A 21,871-nucleotide genomic window follows, 5' to 3' on the forward strand; every position below is an offset into this window, starting at 1 on the left:
ATGATTGACAGCTTGACATAGGACAAGGAAGAAAATAAAATGTCCATCAATGTCACTTAATAATTTATTATGCGGGAAAGGATGAAGTAAAATAGGGAATTTAATTCACTTGCTAACTCGAAGACCTCAGAATCAAGAGAGATTATAACAATGGATGTTTTTGACGAACCCAACTACAGAATAGTAAAGCACAGTTCTCGTTTGATAGGTAAATGGCCGTATCAGTCTCGGCAGAAAAAGATTATTATAATAACTATCATATGGACTGCTTTCTTTATGCAATTTATTCCACAAGTATACTTAATTAATAGCATTTAATGCAATATTTCAATGCAATCTGCAAAACAGCTCAGGTATGTAATTTACCGATATATTTTTTTTTAACTATTTTTCAAGTACCTACATATTAAAGTTTGCTAGTGCACAAGAGAGTTAAATGACCTCAATCGACTTTTACTCTGAAATATTTATCAATCTGTGAACATGTTCTGGAGAAGAAATCAATTTAATTACACCGGCACACAAAAAAAAAATAAGTTCTCTGTACTTTTGACGGGACCGATTTATTCCCATGTATTTTGACCCGCTGAATCCGAATCCGAGGTCCGTTTAACCCGTACACCCCCAGATTTTTAGAAAACTTTAAAAAACCTCAAAAATACACAAAAATCGACCGTTTTTTAAATTTGTAAATTTTTTTAACCCTAACTAAGCATGATTTTTATGTATTTCGGTCCTCCACATACTAACCTGAAGTTTATTTAAAACATTAGCCATTTAAAGTCTGAGTAAATTCCAAAAAACCCCAAAAAATTGCAAAAAAGCAAAAAAATTCTTAGTATTGTGATGAAAAAAATTTTATAGGGCTAAATAAATAATTATCTTTATGTATGTTTATCTGTCACATATAATTCTCGAACATCCATGGCTCAGACATCTCTAAAATTTTAAATAAATGGCAAAAATTCCCAAAAAATCGAAAAAAATAAAATTTGGTATAACAAAAATCATTTTTTAAATCGAAATAAATAAAAGAAATCATATTGTTCGATCTGTGATATATATATATAAAAAATATTTTGGCCTAAAACATAAAAAAATTTTAATATGCTTCAAAAAATTTTTTTCATCACAACACTAAGAATTTTTTTGCTTTTTTGCAATTTTTTGGGGTTTTTTGGAATTTACTCAGACTTTAAATGGCTAATGTTTTAAATAAACTTCAGGTTAGTATGTGGAGGACCGAAATACATAAAAATCATGCTTAGTTAGGGTTAAAAAAATTTACAAATTTAAAAAACGGTCGATTTTTGTGTATTTTTGAGGTTTTTTAAAGTTTTCTAAAAATCTGAGGGTGTACGGGTTAAACGGACCTCGGATTCGGATTCAGCGGGTCAAAATACATGGGAATAAATCGGTCCCGTCAAAAGTACAGAGAACTTATTTTTTTTTGTGTGCCGGTGTTATCAAACTTATTATTAGATCTTTCTGTAAATAATTCCGTTAAAATGAAAACGTAAAACCGGTAAAATTCAATGACAATCAGGTTTTTAGTTCCCTTAGTGCGCACGAAGTATCAACTCATAAATTTATTTATATTCATGTTAAAAACTTGATAATTTTATAACATGAAATATATTGAACTAACAATAAGTTATTAAATTTAGATGAAAGAATTATTCGAACGTATGAGACGTGATTGGAAATTACTATTGAACGAAGAAGAAAAAGATTCACTACAATATCGACCAACCCTCGGTTATTTATTTTCAGCTGCATATGTAGGTAATGGAAATTAAAAACTATGAATTTCGATTAAAATTTTTTATCTAACCATAATTTATCACCCCTATGAAGGTATTGTCGGTACGACATTGATGATTTTTATAACGGAACCGATTATTCCAAGATTTTTAAATATACTCTTAAGAATGAACGAAACTGCTCCACGGAAATTCGCTCTTCCGTTGGAGTACATAATAATTGACAGAGAGAAGCATTACTGGACAATTTTATTCATATCAAATCTATTTTGTATTAACATTATAGTTGTCATCATTTCATGTGACATCACGTTAATTACCTATGCGCAACACATTTGTGGATTATTTGCAGTTATAGGGTAACATCCAAGCATTTAATGTTGAACATATTTTTATTTTTGCGGATAATTATTTTTGACTGATGTTAAATATGTTTGAGTAGATGTCGACTAAAAAATACACCGGTCGATGAAGACCTTCCGAAAGGCCATAAAAGGAGAAATAATTTGTCAAACTCGAAAAATATTCCTTACAAACATTTGGTGTCTTGCATCAGGGGTCACAGGCGAGCTCTAGAGTATGTAGAATAATTTTCAATATATGTAATGATGAATATTTGTTGCTTTCAATGATAACTGTTTTTATTTTATTACAGGTTTGCTGATCTTCTCGAAAGTGCTTATTCTGTAAGTTTTGCATTGATTATAGGAGTCAATCTGCCACTTATAAGTATCACCGGAGTTCAGGTAACATTACAAATACACTGAATAAACATATATAAATAGGGGACGGCTGAGCAAACCGGGACTCGATGGGCAAAACGGAAAATTCCAATAATTTGGCAAAAAATTATTTTTTCTTTTCAAAATTTGGGTTTTATCGTCATTTATGACTTTTATCATCGTTGTTGCACAATGTTGGGTGAAAGATTTTTTTTTCCTTACAATCCTCAGATTTTTATGAGTTCGGCATATTTTTACTAAGTTTAAAAACAATACAAGCATCCCGGGCACGACAGAACCCCCGAAAAATTTTGAAAAAAATACAAATTATTCTTCATAGTCTAGATGCCTGAATTTAATGTAATTTAAAAGTTTACTCTACAATAAAAATATTTTCATGTTAAAAATAGACGTATTAATTTTCTAGGTAGTAACACAATCCAATACAATAGACAAGACATTGAAATATTTAACATACGCCATTTCTCAGATGGCACATCTCTTTTTTGAATGTTTTATGTCACAACAGTTAACGGACATGAGTTTAGAAATGCACGAAAGCATGTAACAATAAAATCTGTACTATTATCGATTACTAAGTATAATAATTGCCTTGTACGATTTTTAATTGATTGATAAAAATAAACTAAAATCAGAACACTCAAATAAATAACAAAGTTTTTTAAATGTTTATATTAACAATCGATTATCAAGATAACTAATCACTTGCACTAACTACAATATAAAATAAACAAGTCGTTTGTAAAAATAGCAACACGATGTGATCTCAGTGCGCGGTAGCAAGTTACTGATAAGCTCGCAGCCTCGAATTTGACCCTCCCTCGATCAATTCGTTATCCCCAGAAGACTCTAGTTCTTCTGGTATTTTGATTGGTCTGTAAGTGGGAGGAGTCTAAGCTAGACATAGAGGCGTTGGAAATGTACAAATTTATCGGATTTGGAATAAACTTGAGTAGTTTGAAAATCTAAGTTTAATTTTTTATGAATTTTTTTAGTCGACCGTAGTGACTATGGTCCAGGTAATTGGGAAAATTAATGATCGTAGAAGGCTTAGAGTAATACATGTTAATTAATCATTTTTGTGTGATTGAGACAATGATCCTTGTAACACATTTTAGCAACTTTTATCTACAGAGCTGATGTAAGGTGGTACGACATTTCCGTAAAGTCACAAAAATTGCTAATATTAATGACATTGAGAAGTCAGACACCTTGTAAATTGACTGCTGCTAAAGTAATGGATTTGTCCATTGAAAATTTCGCAACGGTAATGATAAAATTTTTATTTTTAATCATTATTAATTATTATTATACTTTTCAAGTTGTGTTTCTATTTTTCATACAGATGTTAAAAACATGTGCATCGTACCTCACGATGCTTTTATCGATGCAGTAACAAACTTTTACATTCTTCACTATACAGAAAAGTTCAGCTGAGTGTAGGGTTATTAAATTTTGTTGTAGTAACACAAATAATTATATAGTTATGGTTTTATGAAAAGATAAGATATAATGAAAGCTTATTATTTAGTCATTTCATCTGAAATAAATATTTATTTTGCCATGATTTGTTTCAATTTGGTATTTTGTTACTTATCGATCTTATTGTTCATATTGAATGCAAGATTTTAAAGTCGTATTCATACAATCACTCTAAAACCAAGTGTGTTACAAGTGTATTATTTTAATACATATTAAATGTGTTCTATGTTTAAGGCCATAAGCGAAAATATAGTTTTTTGTAGTCATTTAAAACACGTTCCACGGTGTATTAAATATCTATAGATTGCTTATGGCGTTTCAATGTTATTTGGAAAGTGTGTTGATTTTGACTACATACTTGGTTTTAGAGTGATCATATATATACGCATGTTTCTGCCCGCTGTATGAAAGTATTCTTGAATTACGAATTCGCTAGCAGTTGTTTGCAGCATTGGCTTAAAATTAGTTTATTTCAACGGGCTGTAGAGACACTGTAACTTCAAGTTTCGATGCTGGTATCATGAAAAATTTAATTGGTTTATTTTTATTACCAAATTACCATTAAAATTTTGATTAGTTAATTTATTTACTTTCCATTGAAATGACCCTCGGTCTCCTCTCCCTCACTTTTTTCTTATTCTAGTTCTTGTTAGTAATAAAAATTGACATGGTCCATGTCCACAAATTTGATTTTCTAGAGAATCGTGAATACAGGAGTAGATAAATCTCTTGAAAAAAAAACTCAAAAGAAAACAACTCAAAATAAATTGACACTGATAATTTGATAATTATAAACATACTTTGAGCTTTTAAGAGATGCAATAATTTTTATTATACAAATTGTTTCACATTTAAAACATAAAATAAAATAAAACTGGGATGAACACCACAAAATTTTATTAACACCACAGTATTTCACATGCACGTATTTATTTTTGAGCTTGATTTTCAGAAACAATATTCGCACTGAAAAAATCTTTAGCTTTCTTACCTGCACTTAATTAATTTAAGCAAAATTAAAATCAAAACTACGAATGAACTGAATAAAAGAAAGTGTGGCCGGTACTATAAAAATGATTTTTCTAAATAAAACACTCCGTGATTATAGAGTTGAGTCAACGAACTCTCGAAACGTATATTTTCTAAATGTGTTATATATTGTAATCCAAAGAATAAGTCGTTGCGCAGAAAATTCATCTCTTTTCCAAATGTTTTCTATGTCAACAGCTAACGGATACGAGCTCAAAAATCCAACGACACATGTACATACGCAGTAATTAAATTCTTACTTTTACTTATTAATAAAATTTCATTGAAAAAATAATATTCACAGCGAATAGCGCTATATGAAAGTGGTACAATATTTCGAAAAAATCACAAAAATTGTTGATTCTGATGACACTGAGAAGTCAAGTGCTATGTATTTTAACCGCAGGAAAAATCATGGATTTGTCCATAGAAAGCTTTGGAATGGTAAGAAGTACACGGAAGTTGATCCTTTCTTTAAAAACAATTTTTTTGCTCTATTTTACTTTTCCATAGATGATGAAAACATCTGGATCATACTTTACTGTTCTTCTATCTATGCAATAAGTATTTATTAATGGACTTGAAACTATGACCGTTAAACTACGAATTTATTGATGATTACTAAATATGTACCTCATCATAAATTTTTGTATTTTGTATTAAGTCTTGAAACTTTGCAATTAATATCATTTTTTTGTAAATTTTTCACGGCTAATTTGTTCAAATTTTTTATTCATGTTGTTTTATGTCCCCTGAAAATGAATTAGTAAAATTCACTGCAAATTAGTGAATACGTATTTGGAACCAGCGATAAGTACTCCTCTGGTTGAATTAGTGTTATACTCAAAGCTGAAGCAAAAGTGAGCATCTACAAATTCACAGTAAATTTCACTAATTCATTTTTAAAGAGTACGGATTCATGAGTGGATTTTTAGACTATCGATTCATGATCAAACATCTAGTATGGAAATCATGCTTCTGTTATTATAAAGTACTTCAAACATCACTGGCGATACCTTTCAGTGTATAAGCCATTGCAATATTTTCGCTAATAATAAGTTATAGTAACAAAGCAATCGAAGTTACCGTAGCAACACTATATCCACAAACCCGGATGATTTTGATGTGAAGTGACGGCACCAATTAAGATGCCCGTCAACGTCATTCGAATATTTCATAGCAAGGAAAATAATTGAGGGGAAATACTAAATTTAATACAAAGGTAATGGTTAACGCGATAGATGTCAAAGTTCTCAGTACGATGGATATATACGATAAACCCTACTACAAAATAACTAAAATTTCTGCTTCTCTGATAGGTCGATGGCCATATCAGTCTTCACGACAGAGCTTAGTGATAGTCACTGTTATATGGAGTGCATTTATACTGCAAGCTATTCCACAAGTATCAGAGAACTATTTTTTCCATTCATTAGATTGTATAATGATATTTATTCAACTAATGTTTTAGATTATCGCAATTGTTACACATTTTGACGATCGAGAAGTACTTCTCGAGGCTTTGGCACCATTTATAATAGACATAATGTTTGTAGCTAAATATATGAATTCAATCTATAATGCAGAATTGGTTCGTTTACGATTATTTATAACTGATTAAAATTTTTAACTTTTATTTTATTTCTTATAAAAGTTTCTATTTTAACACGATTGTCAGCGATAATAAGTAATAAATTCTCACAATTAGTTATGAAATCTAGATGATGACTCTATTCGAGAGAATGAAAAAGGATTGGAAATTACTGTCAAGTGCTAAAGAAAAACGTATCCTAGAATATCATGCAAATATCGGGCGACTTATTTCTACTGGATATGCAGGTAATTTTATCAATAGAGCTTTAAGTTATAAAATAAGTATAATTTTTCATGACTATCAAAAAGTAATGTCAAGGATTTGCATACACGACGACGGCAATATTTCTGTCCGAACCAATTTTGCCAAGGATTATCAATTACTTTTCAAAATCAAATGAATCCGTCCCACTGAAATTCGCTCTCCCATTGGAATACATAATATTTAAAAAAGAAAATCATTATTGGTTAATGTTAGCCATTACGAATATGTTTGCTATTAACATGATAATTGTTACTATATCCTGTGATATCATGTTTATCACATTCGTACAACATGTATGCGGGCTGTTTGCAGTTGTAGGGTGCGTTTTATATAATCCATTTATACTCCGTTGTATCTGTTCTATATTTTAACAACATTTTTAGTGAGCATATTGATTGGTTTATTATAATTTTTCATAGATTTCGGATAGAAAATTCGCCCACGGGTAAAATTACGGACAGTAATCATAAAGAAGTTAGTTTACGGAAAAATTCACAAGATGCTTCTTATAAACATTTAGTTTCATGCATCAGAAGTCACAGGAGAGCTTTAGAGTACGGGTTATTGTGCTTTTGTTTTTGTTATTTTTAAATTAAATTGTTGATTAATTAATTAATGATTGATTTATATAAAAGATTCGTTAAACTCCTCGAAGAAACCTTTACTGGAACTTTTGGAGTGGTAGTTGCATTAAATTTACCTATGATTAGTATTACCGGATTGCAGGTATGGTTATCGACATGACACTAATTTTATGAGAATTTTTTTGAAACAATATAATTTAAAATTGATTTTAGCTAATAACACAATCGAATACAGTGGAGCAAACATTGAAGTACCTCATGTTTGCTCTTGCCCAAGTGCTGCATCTTTTTTTCGACTGTTTTCTATCACAGAATTTAACGAATATGAGTTCACGGATTCCACAGTGCATGTATACCCATATTTATTAAATTATGATTATTATACTATAATTAGTACAGGGGAAGGTACTATGGATTAATAATAATATTTACACTTATAAAAATATAGTGAACTTTTATTGCATTTATTATTCATTCTCAATTTTATTGAAATATTACTTATTGTATTTATTTTAATATAATAAAAAATTATTTATTTTTTGAGCGAAATGCGCTACGCTAAAAAATTATAAAAATTTTTTTTTTAATATGATCCTTACATTTTCAATACCAGTCGTTAAATGATATTTTCTAGACATAACAAATAATGGCAATAAAAATTTTTTGGTCCACTTATTACTATTACCTTTCCCTCAATTTTCCAAAATTTCATAATATAACTTATCAATTTTTACTTAGAGCTAACATGAAGTGGTACAATATTTCGAAAAACTCACAAAAATTGACACTTTTGATGACAATGAGAAGTCAGACACCTTGTAAATTGACTGCTGGCAAAATGATGGAATTGTCTATTGAAAATTTTGGAATGGTAAAAAATCCCTAATATTTTATCATCACTACCGTTGATTGACACTTTTGATATTTTCTTTTAAGATGATGAAAACATCTGGCTCATATTTTACGATGCTTTTGTCAATGCAATGAAAATTCTGCTGATTCCAAATTGCTACGCATAAATGATACTCTAACAAAAAAATATTCTATGATTGTCAAAAATGTAAAATGTTGTACTTGAGAATAAGTTGTAAGAGAAAATGAGTTTATCTTATTATATTATCAGAAACTCAACAGTTTTCAATAATTCAAAATCATAAGTATTTTGAACTTATTGTTCAATCAATTTTTTTAATAAAATGAATTAATTTAGGTAAAGTTTTGATTTCTACACCAATTCTGTGCTTATATATGACTAAAAATCAAAATCGATCAATTAATTAGATATTACATAAGTTCAGATCTATTTATTAATATTTTAATATATTTACTTTTTATTTCATTTTGAATGAGAATGAAATGTTCATGTCTAAAGCTAGAACAAAGACCTACGCCACTTCCTTAGAGTTTGATAAAGTTTTTGTGTTGAAATCACAATATTTTAAGAATCGAAGTGAAGTTTCATATAAAGTCAAGTGTTAAAAATACACTCATTCAAATGTTTTTTGGAGAATGGAAAGAGCCAAAAACTGCTTTTTACAATTTTCTTAACTATTTTTACACCCGAACGTTCAAAGTTAGAAATTGAAGGTCAAGAGTGAAATAAAACAAAAAAGATATATTTGGTGAAAATCAGAAAAAACATATACATGAATTATTACCTTTCATTGAATTTTTTTTTATGATTTCTAAGAAATTCAATTTCAATATTTTCGTTGCCCATTTTTGTACATAACTTTATCTTAAGTACTTCTAATCAAAAAGAAAATAATAACTATGATAAAAATCTATGATAAAAAGTTCCTGCACTGTAGAAATGATTTTTTGAAGGATAAACTTACACTCACTTGATTGATCGATTGAGTCCTTAAACAAAACAAATGAATATTGAAGGTAAAGAAAGTAAATTGAATACTATCAAACATTTAATATCGAAATCATGCTTCTGTTATTACAAAGTACTTCAAACATCACTGGCGAAACCTTTCAGTGTATAAGCCATTGCAATATTTTCGCTAATAATAAGTTATAGTAACAAAGCAATCGAAGTTTCCGTAGCAACACTATATCCACAAACCCGGATGATTTTGATGTGAAGTGACGGCACCAATTAAGACGCCCGTCAACGTCATTCGAATATTTCATAGCAAGGAAAATAATTGAGGGAAAATACTAAATTTAATACAAAGGTAATGGTTAACGCGATAGATGTCAAAGTTCTCAGTACGATGGATATATACGATAAACCCTACTACAAAATAACTAAAATTTCTGCTTCTCTGATAGGTCGATGGCCATATCAGTCTTCACGACAGAGCTTAGTGATAGTCACTGTTATATGGAGTGCATTTATACTGCAAGCTATTCCACAAGTATCAGAGAACTAATAATAATAGTTTGCTATTTTTTCCATTCATTAGATTGGATAATAATATTTATTCAACTAATGTTTTAGATCATCGCAATTGTTACACATTTTGATGATCGAGAGGTACTTCTCGAGGCTTTGGCACCATTTATAATAGATATTGTTTGCGTAGCTAAATATATAAATTCAATCTACAATGCAGAATTGGTTCGTTTACGTTTGTTTATAACTAATTAAAATTTTCAATTTTTTTTTTTTTTATCTTCTTTGAATTTTTATTTGAACATAATTGTTTGCAATAATGAGTATTAAATTCTCACAATTAGTTATGAAATTTAGATGATAATATTATTTGAGAGAATTAAAAAAGATTGGAGATTAATTCCAAGAAATAGAGAAAAAAAAATTTTGGAATCTCATGTCGATCTTGGACGACTTATGTCAGTTGGATATGCAGGTACATTTGTTGACATGTCTTTTAAATTGTAAGACAAGTATATAATGTTCATTAACTATCGAAAAGTAATTTCAAGGATTTGCATTCATAACAACGGTTATATTTGTAACGGAGCCGATTTTACCGAGGATCATTAATAAATTAACAAAATCAAATGAATCTGTTCCACTGAAATTTGCTCTTCCATTGGAATACATAATATTCGAAAAAGAAAATCATTATTGGTTGATGTTAATTATTACTAATATATTTGCAATTAACATGATAGTTGTTATTATATCCTGTGATATTATGTTTATCACATTTGTTCAACATGTTTGCGGGCTGTTTGCAGTTGTAGGGTGGGTACTAAGTGATTTAAATATACTACATTGTGTTTTCTACACTTTGACAGCATTGCAGAGAGTATATATGACCCGTTTATTATTATTTCACATAGATTTCGAATAGAAAATTCACCCACGGGTAAAATTACGGGCAAGAATAAAAAAGAAGTAAGTTCACGCAAAAATTCACAAGATGTTGCTTATAGACATTTGGTTTCATGCATCCGAAGTCACAGGAGAGCTCTAGAGTACGTATTTTTGTGTTCTTTTATTCAACCATTTTTAAATTTAACAATTGATTGATGTGTTATCAAAGATTTGCTGAACTCGTTGAAACAACATTTTCTACAAGTTTTGGAGTCGTCGTTGCATTAAATTTACCAATTATGAGTATTACGGGATTGCAGGTATGGCAATAAATATAAAATTAATATATTGGCAATTGTTTATAACAGTATTAATTGAAATTTATTTTCAGCTAATTACACAATCGAATACAGTGGAACAAACATTAAAGTACCTTATGTTTGCTCTTGCCCAAATGTTACATCTTTTCTTCGATTGTTTTCTATCACAGAACTTAACGGATATGAGTTCACAGATTCCGCAGTGCATGTATACATCATTTTTATCGTTTACTCACGGAAAGATGGGGCAAAGTGGAAACGTCGGGCATACAATGCATGTATGAAGTTTAAACGGGTTAAAAATGATTGTTTAATCAAATTTTCCAAACATTTTATTCAAATTTACCGTTGCTTCGAAATTAAATCCATCTGAATCAATTTAAGTATCATTAATTACCTTAAGAAATTTGAACATATTCTCTTAGTAATATAATTTATTCCCCTCGAATCAAAACTAATGCGCCAGACTAGAGTTAGCAATAAAAAGTTAATTTCCTTGTACTTAACAAGAAAAATAATAGTTTTCTATTGAATTAAGTTCTTTTTTTCGGATTTTGACGTAGCCCATTGAGTCCTATTTGCCCAAATTTTTTCAATAATATAATGCAATATACTTTTTGTGTACAGTGCTAATATGAAATGGTACTATAATTCTAAAGAATCACAAAAATTGATACTTTTAATGATAATGAGAAGCCAAGTGCCTTGTAAGCTGACTGCTGGTAAAATCATGGAGTTGTCCATTGAAAATTTTGGAGTGGTAACAATCAAAACTTATTTTTATTATCAACCCTTGAGAGACACACCGGGAAAAAAATCACCTGTCTTTCTTTTAAATGCGCACCATTTTAAATCGCGTTTTCTTGAGGAAATTTTCTATTGATTAGAAAAAGAATTCATTAAATTTGATCAGGAGAAATATGTTTTTGAAGTGTCGTCAGGTATAAATCACATGTGTGTGAATCTGACGTAACTTTTTCAAGTGTGTCTCTTCAGAGTTAAATATCACTATTCTTTATAATAAGTGCGTCCTACGAATTAAAATTTTATTTGCAGATGGTGAAAACATCGGGATCATATTTTACGATGCTTCTGTCGATGCAATAAAATTTATATTCACTTTTTATTTGTCAATCGGACAAATCAAATGAAAAACTCTTTTTAAACTAAATTCAAAATACATGCCAAGAATTTTTTGGTAGTATTTGCTATCGGGTATTTTCAATGTACTTACTATACAATATAGTCATTTTTCAATTTCTAACTACAATACCATTGAAAACAATTGCATTCTAATAACAATTATCATTTCTGAATAATAATCGGAGTAATAATAATAATCCTTCGCACCAACATAAATAATCACTCATATAAGGAATAGTTATAATTATAGCCTTAGCTCACAATATTTATCGCACCAACATGTGATAAGCAGCATCAGGTATTTAAGAAATCACTTGACAACTTTACAGTTATTTACTTTCGCATAATTTTATTTGTCTTCAATGAACTTATTAAAATTGAGTAAAATGAAGTATCCAATTTCGAACTGTTAGTTGAAATAAGGCAGCCATCAATGAGTATTTGTGTGCTTAAACTGACAATCGGGGTATTTTTGTTATCGATTAGTGATTTATAAACTTTTTCCGTATGAAATGTTAACACTAAATTATATGATTGAGTACAAGTAATTATAAAAAATCATTTAATTTTTCAACAAAAGTAATTGCTCTTGTTCTACCCGTCTTTATTGAAACAAATAACTTTACATTATAATTATCAGACAAATTATTATAGCAACTGATAATTAATCCCGTAATCCAAAAAATGACACTATTGTAGCAACACCATATACACAACAGTTGATGATGTGTAAGCAGTTTGTAAAAATAGCAACACGATGTGAACTCAGTGCGCGGTAGCAAGTTACTGATGAGCTCGCAGTCTCGGATTAACCCTCCCTCGATCAATTCGTTGTTCCCAGAAGCCTCTAGTACTTCTGGTATTTCGATTGGTCTATAAGTGGGAGGAGTCTAAGCTAGACAGAGACATTGAAAATGAACAAATTGATCAGATTTGAAATAAACTTGAGTGGTTTAAAAAAACTAAGTTCAATTTTTCAGATAATTGGGTAAATTAATGATCGTAAAAGGCTTAGAGTAATAAATGTTAATTAATAATTCTTATGTAATTAATTCAATGTTCCTGACTACACATTCCAATAATTATATTACACAGAGGTAATGCAACTTGGTACAATACCTCAATGAAGTCACAAAAATTGCTAATTTTGATGTTGATGAGAAGTCAAGTGCCCTGCAAGTTGACCGCTGATAAACAAACGGATTTATCTATTGAAAATTTTGCAGTCGTAATAATCAAAATATTGTTAATTATTATTATAAGCTTATTCTCATTCTTTGTAACTTATGTTCACGTTTATCTTACAGGTGGTAAAAACATCTGCATCGTACATCACGATGCTTTTGACGATGCAAGAACAAATTTTCCTATACAAAATAAACTTGTCAGTTTTTTTTTTTAACAAAATGATGAATAAACATGTACAATTCAGAATAAATTTTCAAATTTTATAATAACAGAATTGAAACTTTGCAACTATTATCGTTTCTTTCTACACTTTTGACAGCTCATTTTTTTTTATTTCTCTACGAAAATTATAGTAAATTAACTAATTATAAAAATTATTATTTCACGTTTCTTAATGTAGATTCTTGAAAATCCTCAGTAAGTACACGGAGAGAACTTTATAGTTATTGTTCCCAGAGCGTTTATAAAATATCGCCCATTGATTTTTTTTTTTTGTAACTCTATTGCCACTAATATTTCGACTAATTGATTTATTCACTTCCCATTGAAATTCCATGAGATCCTATGGAGAAATGTTAACATATCTCTAGCAACCGATACGTATTTTCACATAAAAATTTTATTAGATATGACTGATTTTTTTTTAATGCTAACGATTCACGGAAATTTTTAACAACCGAAATATGGACGCATATCCGCACTAGTTAAATCTGCTGTACAAAATCACTTGCATTACTTCGTTCATCTGCCGACATAACAATTAATCAACTTAGGTTTCAGAAAAGGCAATTACTCTAAGAACTTTAGAATATATTTGATCATATTTCAGTAACTGAAGCCCAATTCAGTGTAAAAATTATGAATGTACCGAGTAAAAAAAAAAATTGAGTAAATCGGAGGTACTACTCGACCAACGTTGTGGTTTTAAAATGAAATGTACCGGGAATTCAAAGTTGTGTTGACGTACCCTCGGATCATATATTTTTTTATTGTAAAATAAATTGTATAGTAAAAAGAAAAAAGTGTCAAGGAAGCGACGTTTGAAATTTTTTTTCTGACAGTAAGCGGAAAAAGTAATCGAAGTTACCATAACAACAATTTGTATACAATGTTTTAAATTTTTAAAAACGGTGGAAGCCGTCATCCAAAATGTCTATCATCGTGACTACAATGTCTGCAAGCGAGGGGTAATATTGACTTTGATGATGACAGGTTTATTACAATAGAAAATATATAGCAGAGGTAGAAAAGTCTTAGAACAATGAACGTTTTCGAGCAGCCGTATTACAAGTTACTGATAAACTTTGCTCGTTCAATAGGTCGATGGCCGGATCAGTCTCGACTACAAGCTTTACTGATAGGAATCGGCATTGTTACTCTATTTATTGTGCAAGTCACACCAATAGTATAAAATTTGTTGTTTTAATCAAAAAACTTTCTTTTGAAATAACAAAATAAAATAGTTTCAGTTAGAAATAAAGACTTTTTTGTAATCGATTAATCAAATAAGTAAATATAAAATTTTTTCAGATACTATCCGATATAGTGCATTCTGATGATCGACATCTGATATTTGAAACATTAGCACCAGCTATTACGTACTTAGCTTGTTTTGAGTTATATTTAAATACTCTTATTAATGGGAGAAAGGTTTGTTAGAAAAATATCTAGTTTAATGTTTTTCAACTTCCTATAGAACTAAGATAATTTTAAGTGACAACACGATAAGCGATAACATTACTACTATTAAATTTAGCTCAGACTTCTTTTTGAAAGGATTAACGACAATTGGAAAGTATTGAAGAATCGTGATGAAAAGCACATCATGGAAAAGCATACAAATTTCGGAAATTTTCTTTCAGCTGGATATGCAGGTTGACAGATAAATCAATATAAATATCTTAACTAACTTCCTTTCTTTATTTTTATTGAAGCTGTTTTTCACCGGAGCAATTAATTTTTTTTTATTGCTGTGTAATTGTATTTATTTTAAGTGTTTGTGTACATAGCAGCTATAACATTTGTAACGGAGCCAGTTTTGCCGATGATGGCGAATTATTTTTTCAAAACGAATATTTCCGCACCACATAATTTTGCTGTTCCAATGGAATGGATTATTATAGATACAGAAAAATATTACTGGGTGATAATGATTCAGAGCGGTATCTGTACTGTGCTTTCACTGTCTGTACTTGTTTCCGTTGACGTTATAATTATTACCTTAGTATATCATGCATGTGGTTTATTTGCAGTCGCAGGGTAATATACAACAATAATTCTAATTGATTTGTTGATAGGTTTATCCAGTCAATTATTTATTTTCCAGTAGACATCGAATTGAGAGTTTGCCTTACGAGGAAAAGCTTAAAAATGGGCTCACGAAATCGAAGCTATTAAGAAATTCTTACGACGTTCATTACATACATTTAGTTTCGTGTATTAGATTCCATCGACGAGCTTTAGAGTACGTGAAACCCATATACGATTTTAAAAGTTTATTTAATATGATAATAATTATATTATAATTTATATGATACGCAAGATATTTTGATTTAATTGAGAGCGCCTTTTGTGGATGCTTTGGAGCAGCGATTGGATTAAATTTGCCAATAATGAGTATTACTGGCGTTCAGGTTTAGTAGCACAAACATCATAATTATTTTTTCTCTTGAGTTGTTTCAGTAGAGTTGTAAAGAAACAAAAAATGTTTCAGTTTATAACACAATCAAATACATTGCGGCAGAAAATAAAAATGTTAATGTTCGCAGTAGGTGTGATGATTCATCTCTTTTTCGAATGTTTTATATCTCAACAGCTAACAGATATGAGCTTACGAATCCAGCAGCACATGTACATACCCAGTAATCAAAATTATTGCACAATTCAAGCTTGAATTTTTACGATCACTGTCAAATTCCCGGCTATTTGACCTTCGCAAACACATTCCTATACTCTACTGAAAACTCTAAACATGATAAATGATGTACTATCATACAGACCATTTCTGAATGACTATTTCTAACACAATCTGAGTCAATTTCATAAATATGTAGACTTTTTAAAAGAATACTTCAATCCTTCTTGTAATACTTCACGAAATTTCATTGGCACGATAACTCTCAGAAAACGTTATTAATCGACCATAAATTTTTTTTGTCATTAGCACCGTATTTTTAATGAAAAGAACGCAGTTAAACATCACTATTTAAATCATTCCTGTTGATTTAAAATGAATATAAAATTAGTACTGCTAATCTGGCAGTACATATATATTTATGTTTATGTCATCTTTCTTATGACGACTTAAAATTTTTATTTACCTTTATCCGATGAGTTTACTGAAAAAATAAAATGATGTCTAGAGTAATTTTTTCACCAAGTCTGCAACGAAAATTTTAATTCCTGCCCTGTTTAAAGAAAAGAAAGCAGTTTTTTTTCTCTTATTAGACAAAAATTGATAAAAAGTAGGGCATGCGCCATTCTTCCCACAAACAGAGGCAGAAATTTAAACTTTCAGGTACAGTTCTGGTGAAAAATTGACGCACACCACGGATTATTTATTTTTATAACACAGCCACCCAATATACATATTCAATTATATATTTTAGTTCTTATTTATCATTTTCTATAATATGTTTGATGAGGATGCGCACTATTTTATTGCAAAACGCTTTTCTTACTGCTTATTAAAAACACTAAGTCTAATAATGAATAACTATTTCGAATAGAGCTAATACAAAGTGGTATGATATTTCGGTAAAATCGCAAAAATTGTTGGTTCTGATGACACGGAGATGTCAAATACCGTGTATTTTAACAGCAGGAAAAATCGTGGGATTGTCTATGGAAAGCTTTGGAATGGTAAGGGGTTAAATGTTATTTTGTGTTATTTCTTTGAAAAAAATTTATCTGGTACATTCAATATTTTTACAGATGATAAAAACATCTGCATCGTACTTTACTTTTCTTCTATCCATGCAATAAATTTTATGAACTGTACTTCTATATTGATCACTGAGTTATGAATTTATTTATAGTAAATAAATAGATAAAACTAATCATCAATCGTAGTATTTTGTAATTACAATTTTAGAACACCGTAACAAATACCGTCTATTGGTTTATTTTTATTACCAAATTACCACTAAAATTTTGATTAGTTCATTTATTTACTTTCCATTGAAATGACCCTCTTCCTTCACTTTTTTCTTGTTCTAATTTTTGTTAGCAAAAAACTAAAAAAGGTCTATGCCTACAAATTTGATTTTCTCGAGAATCGTGGAGACTGGAGTAGAGAAATTTCTCGAAAAAAAAAGTTCAAACACTTGGAAGATTTGAGAGGTGCAATAATTTTGATTGTCCAAAGTTGATGTTTCACATTGAAAATATAAATTAAAATAAAAAACACAAAATTTTATAGTGATATTCAATTGTGATCGCGAATTTCCACACTATTTGACGTGCTCGTATTTATTTTTGAGTTTTATTTTCAGAAACAATATTCGCGCTGAAAAAATCTTCAGCTTTTTTTCCTGCATTTAATTAAATTAAACTAAATTAATATTAAAAATTTAAATGAACTGAATAAAAGAAAGTGTTGCTGATACTATAAAAATGATTTTTCTAAATAATATACTCCGTGATTATCACGTTGAGTCCACGAACCCTCGAAACGTATATTTTCTCAATGTGTTATAAATTGTAATCCAAAGAATAAGTATTGAAAAAGAAAGGGGTTCAATTTTTCGCCATCAATATGAAAAAATAAGTAATCGAAGTTACCATAACAACCTTATGAATACAAACAATTTGACTTTGACAATTGATTGAAGGCAGCCGTGAAAATGTCCATCATCGTCACTCGGATATTCATCGAACGGAAAGGTAGTTCAGACGTAAAATGATATGACCATATTTCGTAGCGCAATAGAAAAAAATACACCAGATATAAAAAAGTCTTAGAACAATGAACGTTTTCGAGCAGCCTTACTATAAGTTACCGAGAAACTTTGGACGTTCAATAGGTCGATGGCCGGATCAGTCTCGTCTACAAACTTTTCTCATAGGAATTTTCATTGTTTCTGCATTCATTTTACAAGTCATACCAATAGTATTAAATTTATTTCACAATAGAGAAATTTAGTTATAAAAAAAAAAAAATCTATCAGTTTTTATTATAAATTGTTATACTTTAACATCTAATTAATTAAATAAGTAAATGCATGTAAATTTTTACAGATAATAGCTGATGTAGTGCATTCCGATGATCAAAAATTAATATTTGAAACATTAGCCCCAGCTATAACGGACTTTGTTTCATTTGTCAAATATATGAATACTTTTATAAAAAGAAAGACGGTTTGTTTGGAAAATTTTAGTGCATGGCCTGATTCTAAGTGATAAAATTATTATTATTATTATTATCATATTTAGCTCAAAATTCTTCTTCAAAGGATTAACGATGATTGGAACATAGTAACAAGTTGTGATGAAAAGTGCATTATGGAAAAGTATGCAAAAATAGGAAATTTAATGGCAGCTGGATACGCAGGTTTGAAAATAGTCTTAGTAAAAACATCTTATTTAACTAATTTTATGTATGCTGATTTATTTATTTATGTTGTTCAAAATTATTTTTAATATAGGAGTGTTGAAATTTATTTTTGATAGCTGTCATTTAATTTTTTTTGGCTTTTACGCATCAATTTAATGCCGAAATAGGATTTATTTTTAGGATTTGTATATTTATCAACGGCGATGTACGTAACAGAGCCAGCTTTGCCTATGATTATTAATTTTTTTTTCAAAACAAACTTATCTGCTCCGCTCAAGTTTTCCGTTCCAATGGAATGGGTCGTAATAGACAAGGAAAAATATTACTGGATATTATTGAATTATTCGGGTGTGTGCATATCGGTGATTTTAAGTGTACTTGTTTCTTGTGACGTCATATTTATTACCGTCGTGTTTCATGCCTGTGGATTGTTTGCAGTTGGAGGGTAATATGCGACGCTAATTTTTATTTTATAAAAAGTGTATTTTTTTGGCTCGATGGCATATTTTTGTGTAGATACCGAATCAAAAATCTTACGAATGCTAAATATTATAAGAATAATCTAGCGGAATTAAAGTTGTCAAGAAACGCAGATGATGCTCATTACGTACATATAGTTTCATGTATTAGAATTCATCGACGAGCTCTAGAGTATGTAGAAATGTTTTGCAACTAAAAAAATTTATTTATGATGATAATAATTATTTAATTATTAATATGCTACTGAAGATATTTCAATTTGATTGAAAGTACTTTTGCTGGATGCTTCGGAGTAGCGATAGGATTAAATTTGCCGATAATGAGCATTACTGGGGTTCAGGTTTAGTCACACGAATATTACATGTTTTTTTTATTTTTTTCTTGAATTGCATATAAAAAAAAAATTATATTTCAGATAATAACGCAAACGAATACGATGCAAGAACTTATAAAATTGGCCTTATTTACCGTAGGTCAAATAATGCATCTTTTTTTTGAATGTTTCTTATCGCAACAGCTGACAGATATGAGCTTACAAATCCAACAAGACATGTACGTACACAGTGATTACACGTTAATTTTTACTCATCGACAAAATTTACTTCATTAGTTAATAATCACTTCGAATAGAATTAATGGACAGTGGTACAGTATTTCGAAACAATCACAAAAATTATTGATTTTGATGACAATGAGAAGTCAAGTGCCATGTATTTTAACCGCAGGAAAAATCATGGGATTGTCTATAGAAAGCTTTGGAATGGTAAGAAGTACACAGAAGTTGCTACATTTATAAAAAAAATTTTTTTCACTTTATGTCATTTTTCCATAGATGATGAAAACATCTGGATCATACTTCACTGTTCTTCTATCAATGCGATAAATTTATATTAATATACTTTATACTGTGACCATAGAACTACGAATTTGTTAATGATGAATCAACATGTGTACAACTCATTATAAAATTCAATATTTTATAATAATGGATTTGAAACTTTGCAATTTTTATTGTTTTTTTGTACTTTTTTGAGAGCTCATTTTTTCAATTTTCCGCAATGAAAATTAAAAATTTTCGAAAAAAGGGAAGTTTTTGGTTTTGAAGAGAAAATTTTTTTTTCATTCGCTTCTATGTGCTAGCGCTTTTCCAAAAGACTCGCCTGATACAACCAAGGCCTCCAAACGACCATCAAACACCTCAATTTTGATCAGGATCACCGTCTAAGAAAATCTACAGCAATTTTACAGAAAATCTACTCAGGGGTTGGCACTGAGAAAACAACATCAAGTTTTAGGGGTTTTTCCGCAGGCTCAACCGTTTTTTCAAATTTTTTTTCCTTTACGAAAATCATAATAAATTATTAATTTACGTATACAGATTCTTGAAAATCTTTTTGGATAAGCATAGACTCTCTTAGATTGAATCTTTTTTACAACTATTGTTTTATATTCGTTTTTTATTACGCTTTACAATAAAATTTTCAAATTTTAACTTATACCTGCTTAGTAGCCTCAGCTGGACTTCGAAATGGTAATTTATACTAATGAAATATTAACATTGCTCATGTTTGTGCATTCGCTTCTACAGGAAAACATTTTCACACACATTTTCCGAATCTAATAAAATAGATTTAGTCATATTGGAAATCCATTAACAAATATTAACGTCTCTCCGGCAGCTCTTTTTTCACTTCTACGATTTGCAGGACAGACCGATACTCGTTTTTGCATAAAAATTTTATTCGATATGAATAATTTTTTTTTTAATGCTAACGATTCACGAAAAGTTTCACAACCAAAATTTGGACGCATTTCTGCACTAGTTAAATCTGCTATGTTTGTGGGAAAATGTTCCCTTTCTTTTTATTTTTATTTTATATTTAAATTCTAAATTTACCTGTAAATTAAATTAAATTAGTGATTGGAATTTGATTAATTTATTGTAATGATAGGTAGGATGTGATAGGTATTGTTTAATAAAACTCGTGGTTTGGGTATATCAAAAATGAAGAATATATTTTGACCCAAAAAATTGAGGGAAAGCGCTACGGCATAAAACCCTTTGAAGAAGTACAATGAAAAAGATTGAGAATGTTAAGATAATGAGAATGAGGGTAACTCGTTGAACAATTGACACAAATGAAATATAGAGATGTGTGTGTGTGTGTGTGTGAATGTGTACTGTGATGATAGAGAGTCCCCTGCGGGACAGTTAAATAGTACTTGGTACTAATGCGTTGGTAAAGAGTCCACTGTGGGACAGTTAAATAGTACTTGGTACTAATGCGTTGGTAAAGAGTCCACTGTGGGACAGTTAAATAGTACTTGGTACTAATGCGTATGTAAAGAGTCCACTGCGGGACAGTTAAATAGTACTTGGTACTAATGCGTTGGTAAAGAGTCCACTGTGGGACAGTTAAATAGTACTTGGTACTAATGCGTATGTAAAGAGTCCACTGTGGGACAGTTAAATAGTACTTGGTACTAATGCG

General features: G+C 29.8%; 5 protein-coding genes and 1 long non-coding RNA gene across 11 annotated transcripts; 5 read left to right on the forward strand and 1 right to left on the reverse strand.

Annotated features, from left to right (window-relative positions):
• Window positions 1-150: 150 nt before the first annotated feature.
• On the forward strand, window positions 151-3,975 carry LOC130675736 (odorant receptor 67c-like). Its single transcript, XM_057481572.1, has 9 exons — window positions 151-208; window positions 349-353; window positions 1,668-1,785; window positions 1,858-2,122; window positions 2,206-2,340; window positions 2,419-2,509; window positions 2,913-3,049; window positions 3,641-3,773; window positions 3,852-3,975. The coding sequence occupies exons 1-9, from the start codon at window positions 151-153 to the stop codon at window positions 3,900-3,902; spliced, it is 993 nt and encodes a 330-aa protein (XP_057337555.1). The 3' UTR covers window positions 3,903-3,975.
• A 1,916-nt stretch (window positions 3,976-5,891) lies between these two features.
• On the forward strand, window positions 5,892-8,575 carry LOC130676595 (odorant receptor 67c-like). Of its 2 annotated transcripts, XM_057482937.1 has the most exons (10): window positions 5,892-6,239; window positions 6,337-6,422; window positions 6,489-6,608; window positions 6,739-6,856; window positions 6,930-7,194; window positions 7,295-7,429; window positions 7,511-7,601; window positions 7,673-7,809; window positions 8,198-8,330; window positions 8,396-8,575. In XM_057482937.1, the coding sequence occupies exons 3-10, from the start codon at window positions 6,564-6,566 to the stop codon at window positions 8,444-8,446; spliced, it is 975 nt and encodes a 324-aa protein (XP_057338920.1). In that variant the 5' UTR covers window positions 5,892-6,239; window positions 6,337-6,422; window positions 6,489-6,563; the 3' UTR covers window positions 8,447-8,575. The 2 variants fall into 2 exon arrangements, with proteins under 2 accessions (XP_057338920.1, XP_057338918.1); XM_057482935.1 differs by lacking the exon at window positions 5,892-6,239 and having other exon boundaries at window positions 6,251-6,422.
• Window positions 8,154-9,682, reverse strand: LOC130676621 (uncharacterized). The gene is made up of 3 exons (XR_008991455.1): window positions 9,304-9,682; window positions 9,118-9,208; window positions 8,154-8,486 (listed from the first exon to the last, which is right to left on the reverse strand). It is a non-coding gene; the product is annotated as an uncharacterized LOC130676621 (long non-coding RNA).
• Window positions 9,683-9,684: 2 nt separating this feature from the next.
• On the forward strand, window positions 9,685-13,584 carry LOC130676594 (odorant receptor 22c-like). Its single transcript, XM_057482934.1, has 10 exons — window positions 9,685-9,828; window positions 9,912-10,031; window positions 10,164-10,281; window positions 10,358-10,622; window positions 10,721-10,855; window positions 10,924-11,014; window positions 11,086-11,222; window positions 11,642-11,774; window positions 12,071-13,385; window positions 13,465-13,584. Exons 1-9 carry the CDS (start codon window positions 9,685-9,687, stop codon window positions 12,119-12,121), a joined length of 1,194 nt encoding a protein of 397 aa, XP_057338917.1. The 3' UTR covers window positions 12,122-13,385; window positions 13,465-13,584.
• An 896-nt stretch (window positions 13,585-14,480) lies between these two features.
• Window positions 14,481-17,403, forward strand: LOC130676589 (odorant receptor 46a-like). 5 transcript variants are annotated; one of them, XM_057482926.1, is made up of 9 exons: window positions 14,481-14,750; window positions 14,876-14,995; window positions 15,102-15,219; window positions 15,355-15,604; window positions 15,672-15,809; window positions 15,888-15,978; window positions 16,059-16,195; window positions 17,074-17,206; window positions 17,279-17,403. In XM_057482926.1, the coding sequence occupies exons 1-9, from the start codon at window positions 14,607-14,609 to the stop codon at window positions 17,327-17,329; spliced, it is 1,182 nt and encodes a 393-aa protein (XP_057338909.1). In that variant the 5' UTR covers window positions 14,481-14,606; the 3' UTR covers window positions 17,330-17,403. The 5 variants fall into 5 exon arrangements, with proteins under 5 accessions (XP_057338909.1, XP_057338911.1, XP_057338910.1 ...); XM_057482928.1 differs by having other exon boundaries at window positions 15,358-15,604; XM_057482927.1 differs by having other exon boundaries at window positions 14,482-14,732; window positions 15,340-15,604.
• A 557-nt stretch (window positions 17,404-17,960) lies between these two features.
• LOC130676592 (odorant receptor 22c-like) lies at window positions 17,961-20,548 on the forward strand. The gene is made up of 9 exons (XM_057482932.1): window positions 17,961-18,455; window positions 18,584-18,703; window positions 18,779-18,896; window positions 19,080-19,344; window positions 19,416-19,550; window positions 19,629-19,719; window positions 19,795-19,931; window positions 20,010-20,142; window positions 20,212-20,548. Exons 1-9 carry the CDS (start codon window positions 18,312-18,314, stop codon window positions 20,260-20,262), a joined length of 1,194 nt encoding a protein of 397 aa, XP_057338915.1. The 5' UTR covers window positions 17,961-18,311; the 3' UTR covers window positions 20,263-20,548.
• Window positions 20,549-21,871: the final 1,323 nt, after the last annotated feature.

Source organism: Microplitis mediator, chromosome 10 (genome assembly GCF_029852145.1).
Source record: "Microplitis mediator isolate UGA2020A chromosome 10, iyMicMedi2.1, whole genome shotgun sequence".
Taxonomy (NCBI): Eukaryota; Metazoa; Arthropoda; class Insecta; order Hymenoptera; family Braconidae; genus Microplitis; species Microplitis mediator.

Bases quoted from the DNA above. Each gene is read 5' to 3' on its own strand.
- LOC130675736 (XM_057481572.1), top strand. From the start codon at position 151: ATGGATGTTTTTGACGAACCCAACTACAGAATAGTAAAGCACAGTTCT. The intron at 2,123-2,205 runs GTAACATCCAAG...ATGTTTGAGTAG, and splicing joins GGATTATTTGCAGTTATAGG to ATGTCGACTAAAAAATACAC. The intron at 3,050-3,640 runs GTAACAATAAAA...TTTTATCTACAG, and splicing joins TTAGAAATGCACGAAAGCAT to AGCTGATGTAAGGTGGTACG.
- LOC130676595 (XM_057482935.1), top strand. From the start codon at position 6,279: ATGGATATATACGATAAACCCTACTACAAAATAACTAAAATTTCTGCT. The intron at 6,609-6,738 runs GTTCGTTTACGA...TATGAAATCTAG, and splicing joins CAATCTATAATGCAGAATTG to ATGATGACTCTATTCGAGAG. The intron at 8,331-8,395 runs GTAAAAAATCCC...TTTTCTTTTAAG, and splicing joins CTATTGAAAATTTTGGAATG to ATGATGAAAACATCTGGCTC.
- LOC130676594 (XM_057482934.1), top strand. From the start codon at position 9,685: ATGGATATATACGATAAACCCTACTACAAAATAACTAAAATTTCTGCT. The intron at 11,223-11,641 runs GTATACATCATT...TTTTGTGTACAG, and splicing joins TCACAGATTCCGCAGTGCAT to TGCTAATATGAAATGGTACT. The intron at 11,775-12,070 runs GTAACAATCAAA...TTTTATTTGCAG, and splicing joins CCATTGAAAATTTTGGAGTG to ATGGTGAAAACATCGGGATC.
- LOC130676589 (XM_057482924.1), top strand. From the start codon at position 14,607: ATGAACGTTTTCGAGCAGCCGTATTACAAGTTACTGATAAACTTTGCT. The intron at 14,751-14,875 runs GTATAAAATTTG...AAATTTTTTCAG, and splicing joins TTGTGCAAGTCACACCAATA to ATACTATCCGATATAGTGCA. The intron at 16,196-17,073 runs GTACATACCCAG...TATTTCGAATAG, and splicing joins TTACGAATCCAGCAGCACAT to AGCTAATACAAAGTGGTATG.
- LOC130676592 (XM_057482932.1), top strand. From the start codon at position 18,312: ATGAACGTTTTCGAGCAGCCTTACTATAAGTTACCGAGAAACTTTGGA. The intron at 19,345-19,415 runs GTAATATGCGAC...ATTTTTGTGTAG, and splicing joins GGATTGTTTGCAGTTGGAGG to ATACCGAATCAAAAATCTTA. The intron at 19,551-19,628 runs GTATGTAGAAAT...ATGCTACTGAAG, and splicing joins ATTCATCGACGAGCTCTAGA to ATATTTCAATTTGATTGAAA.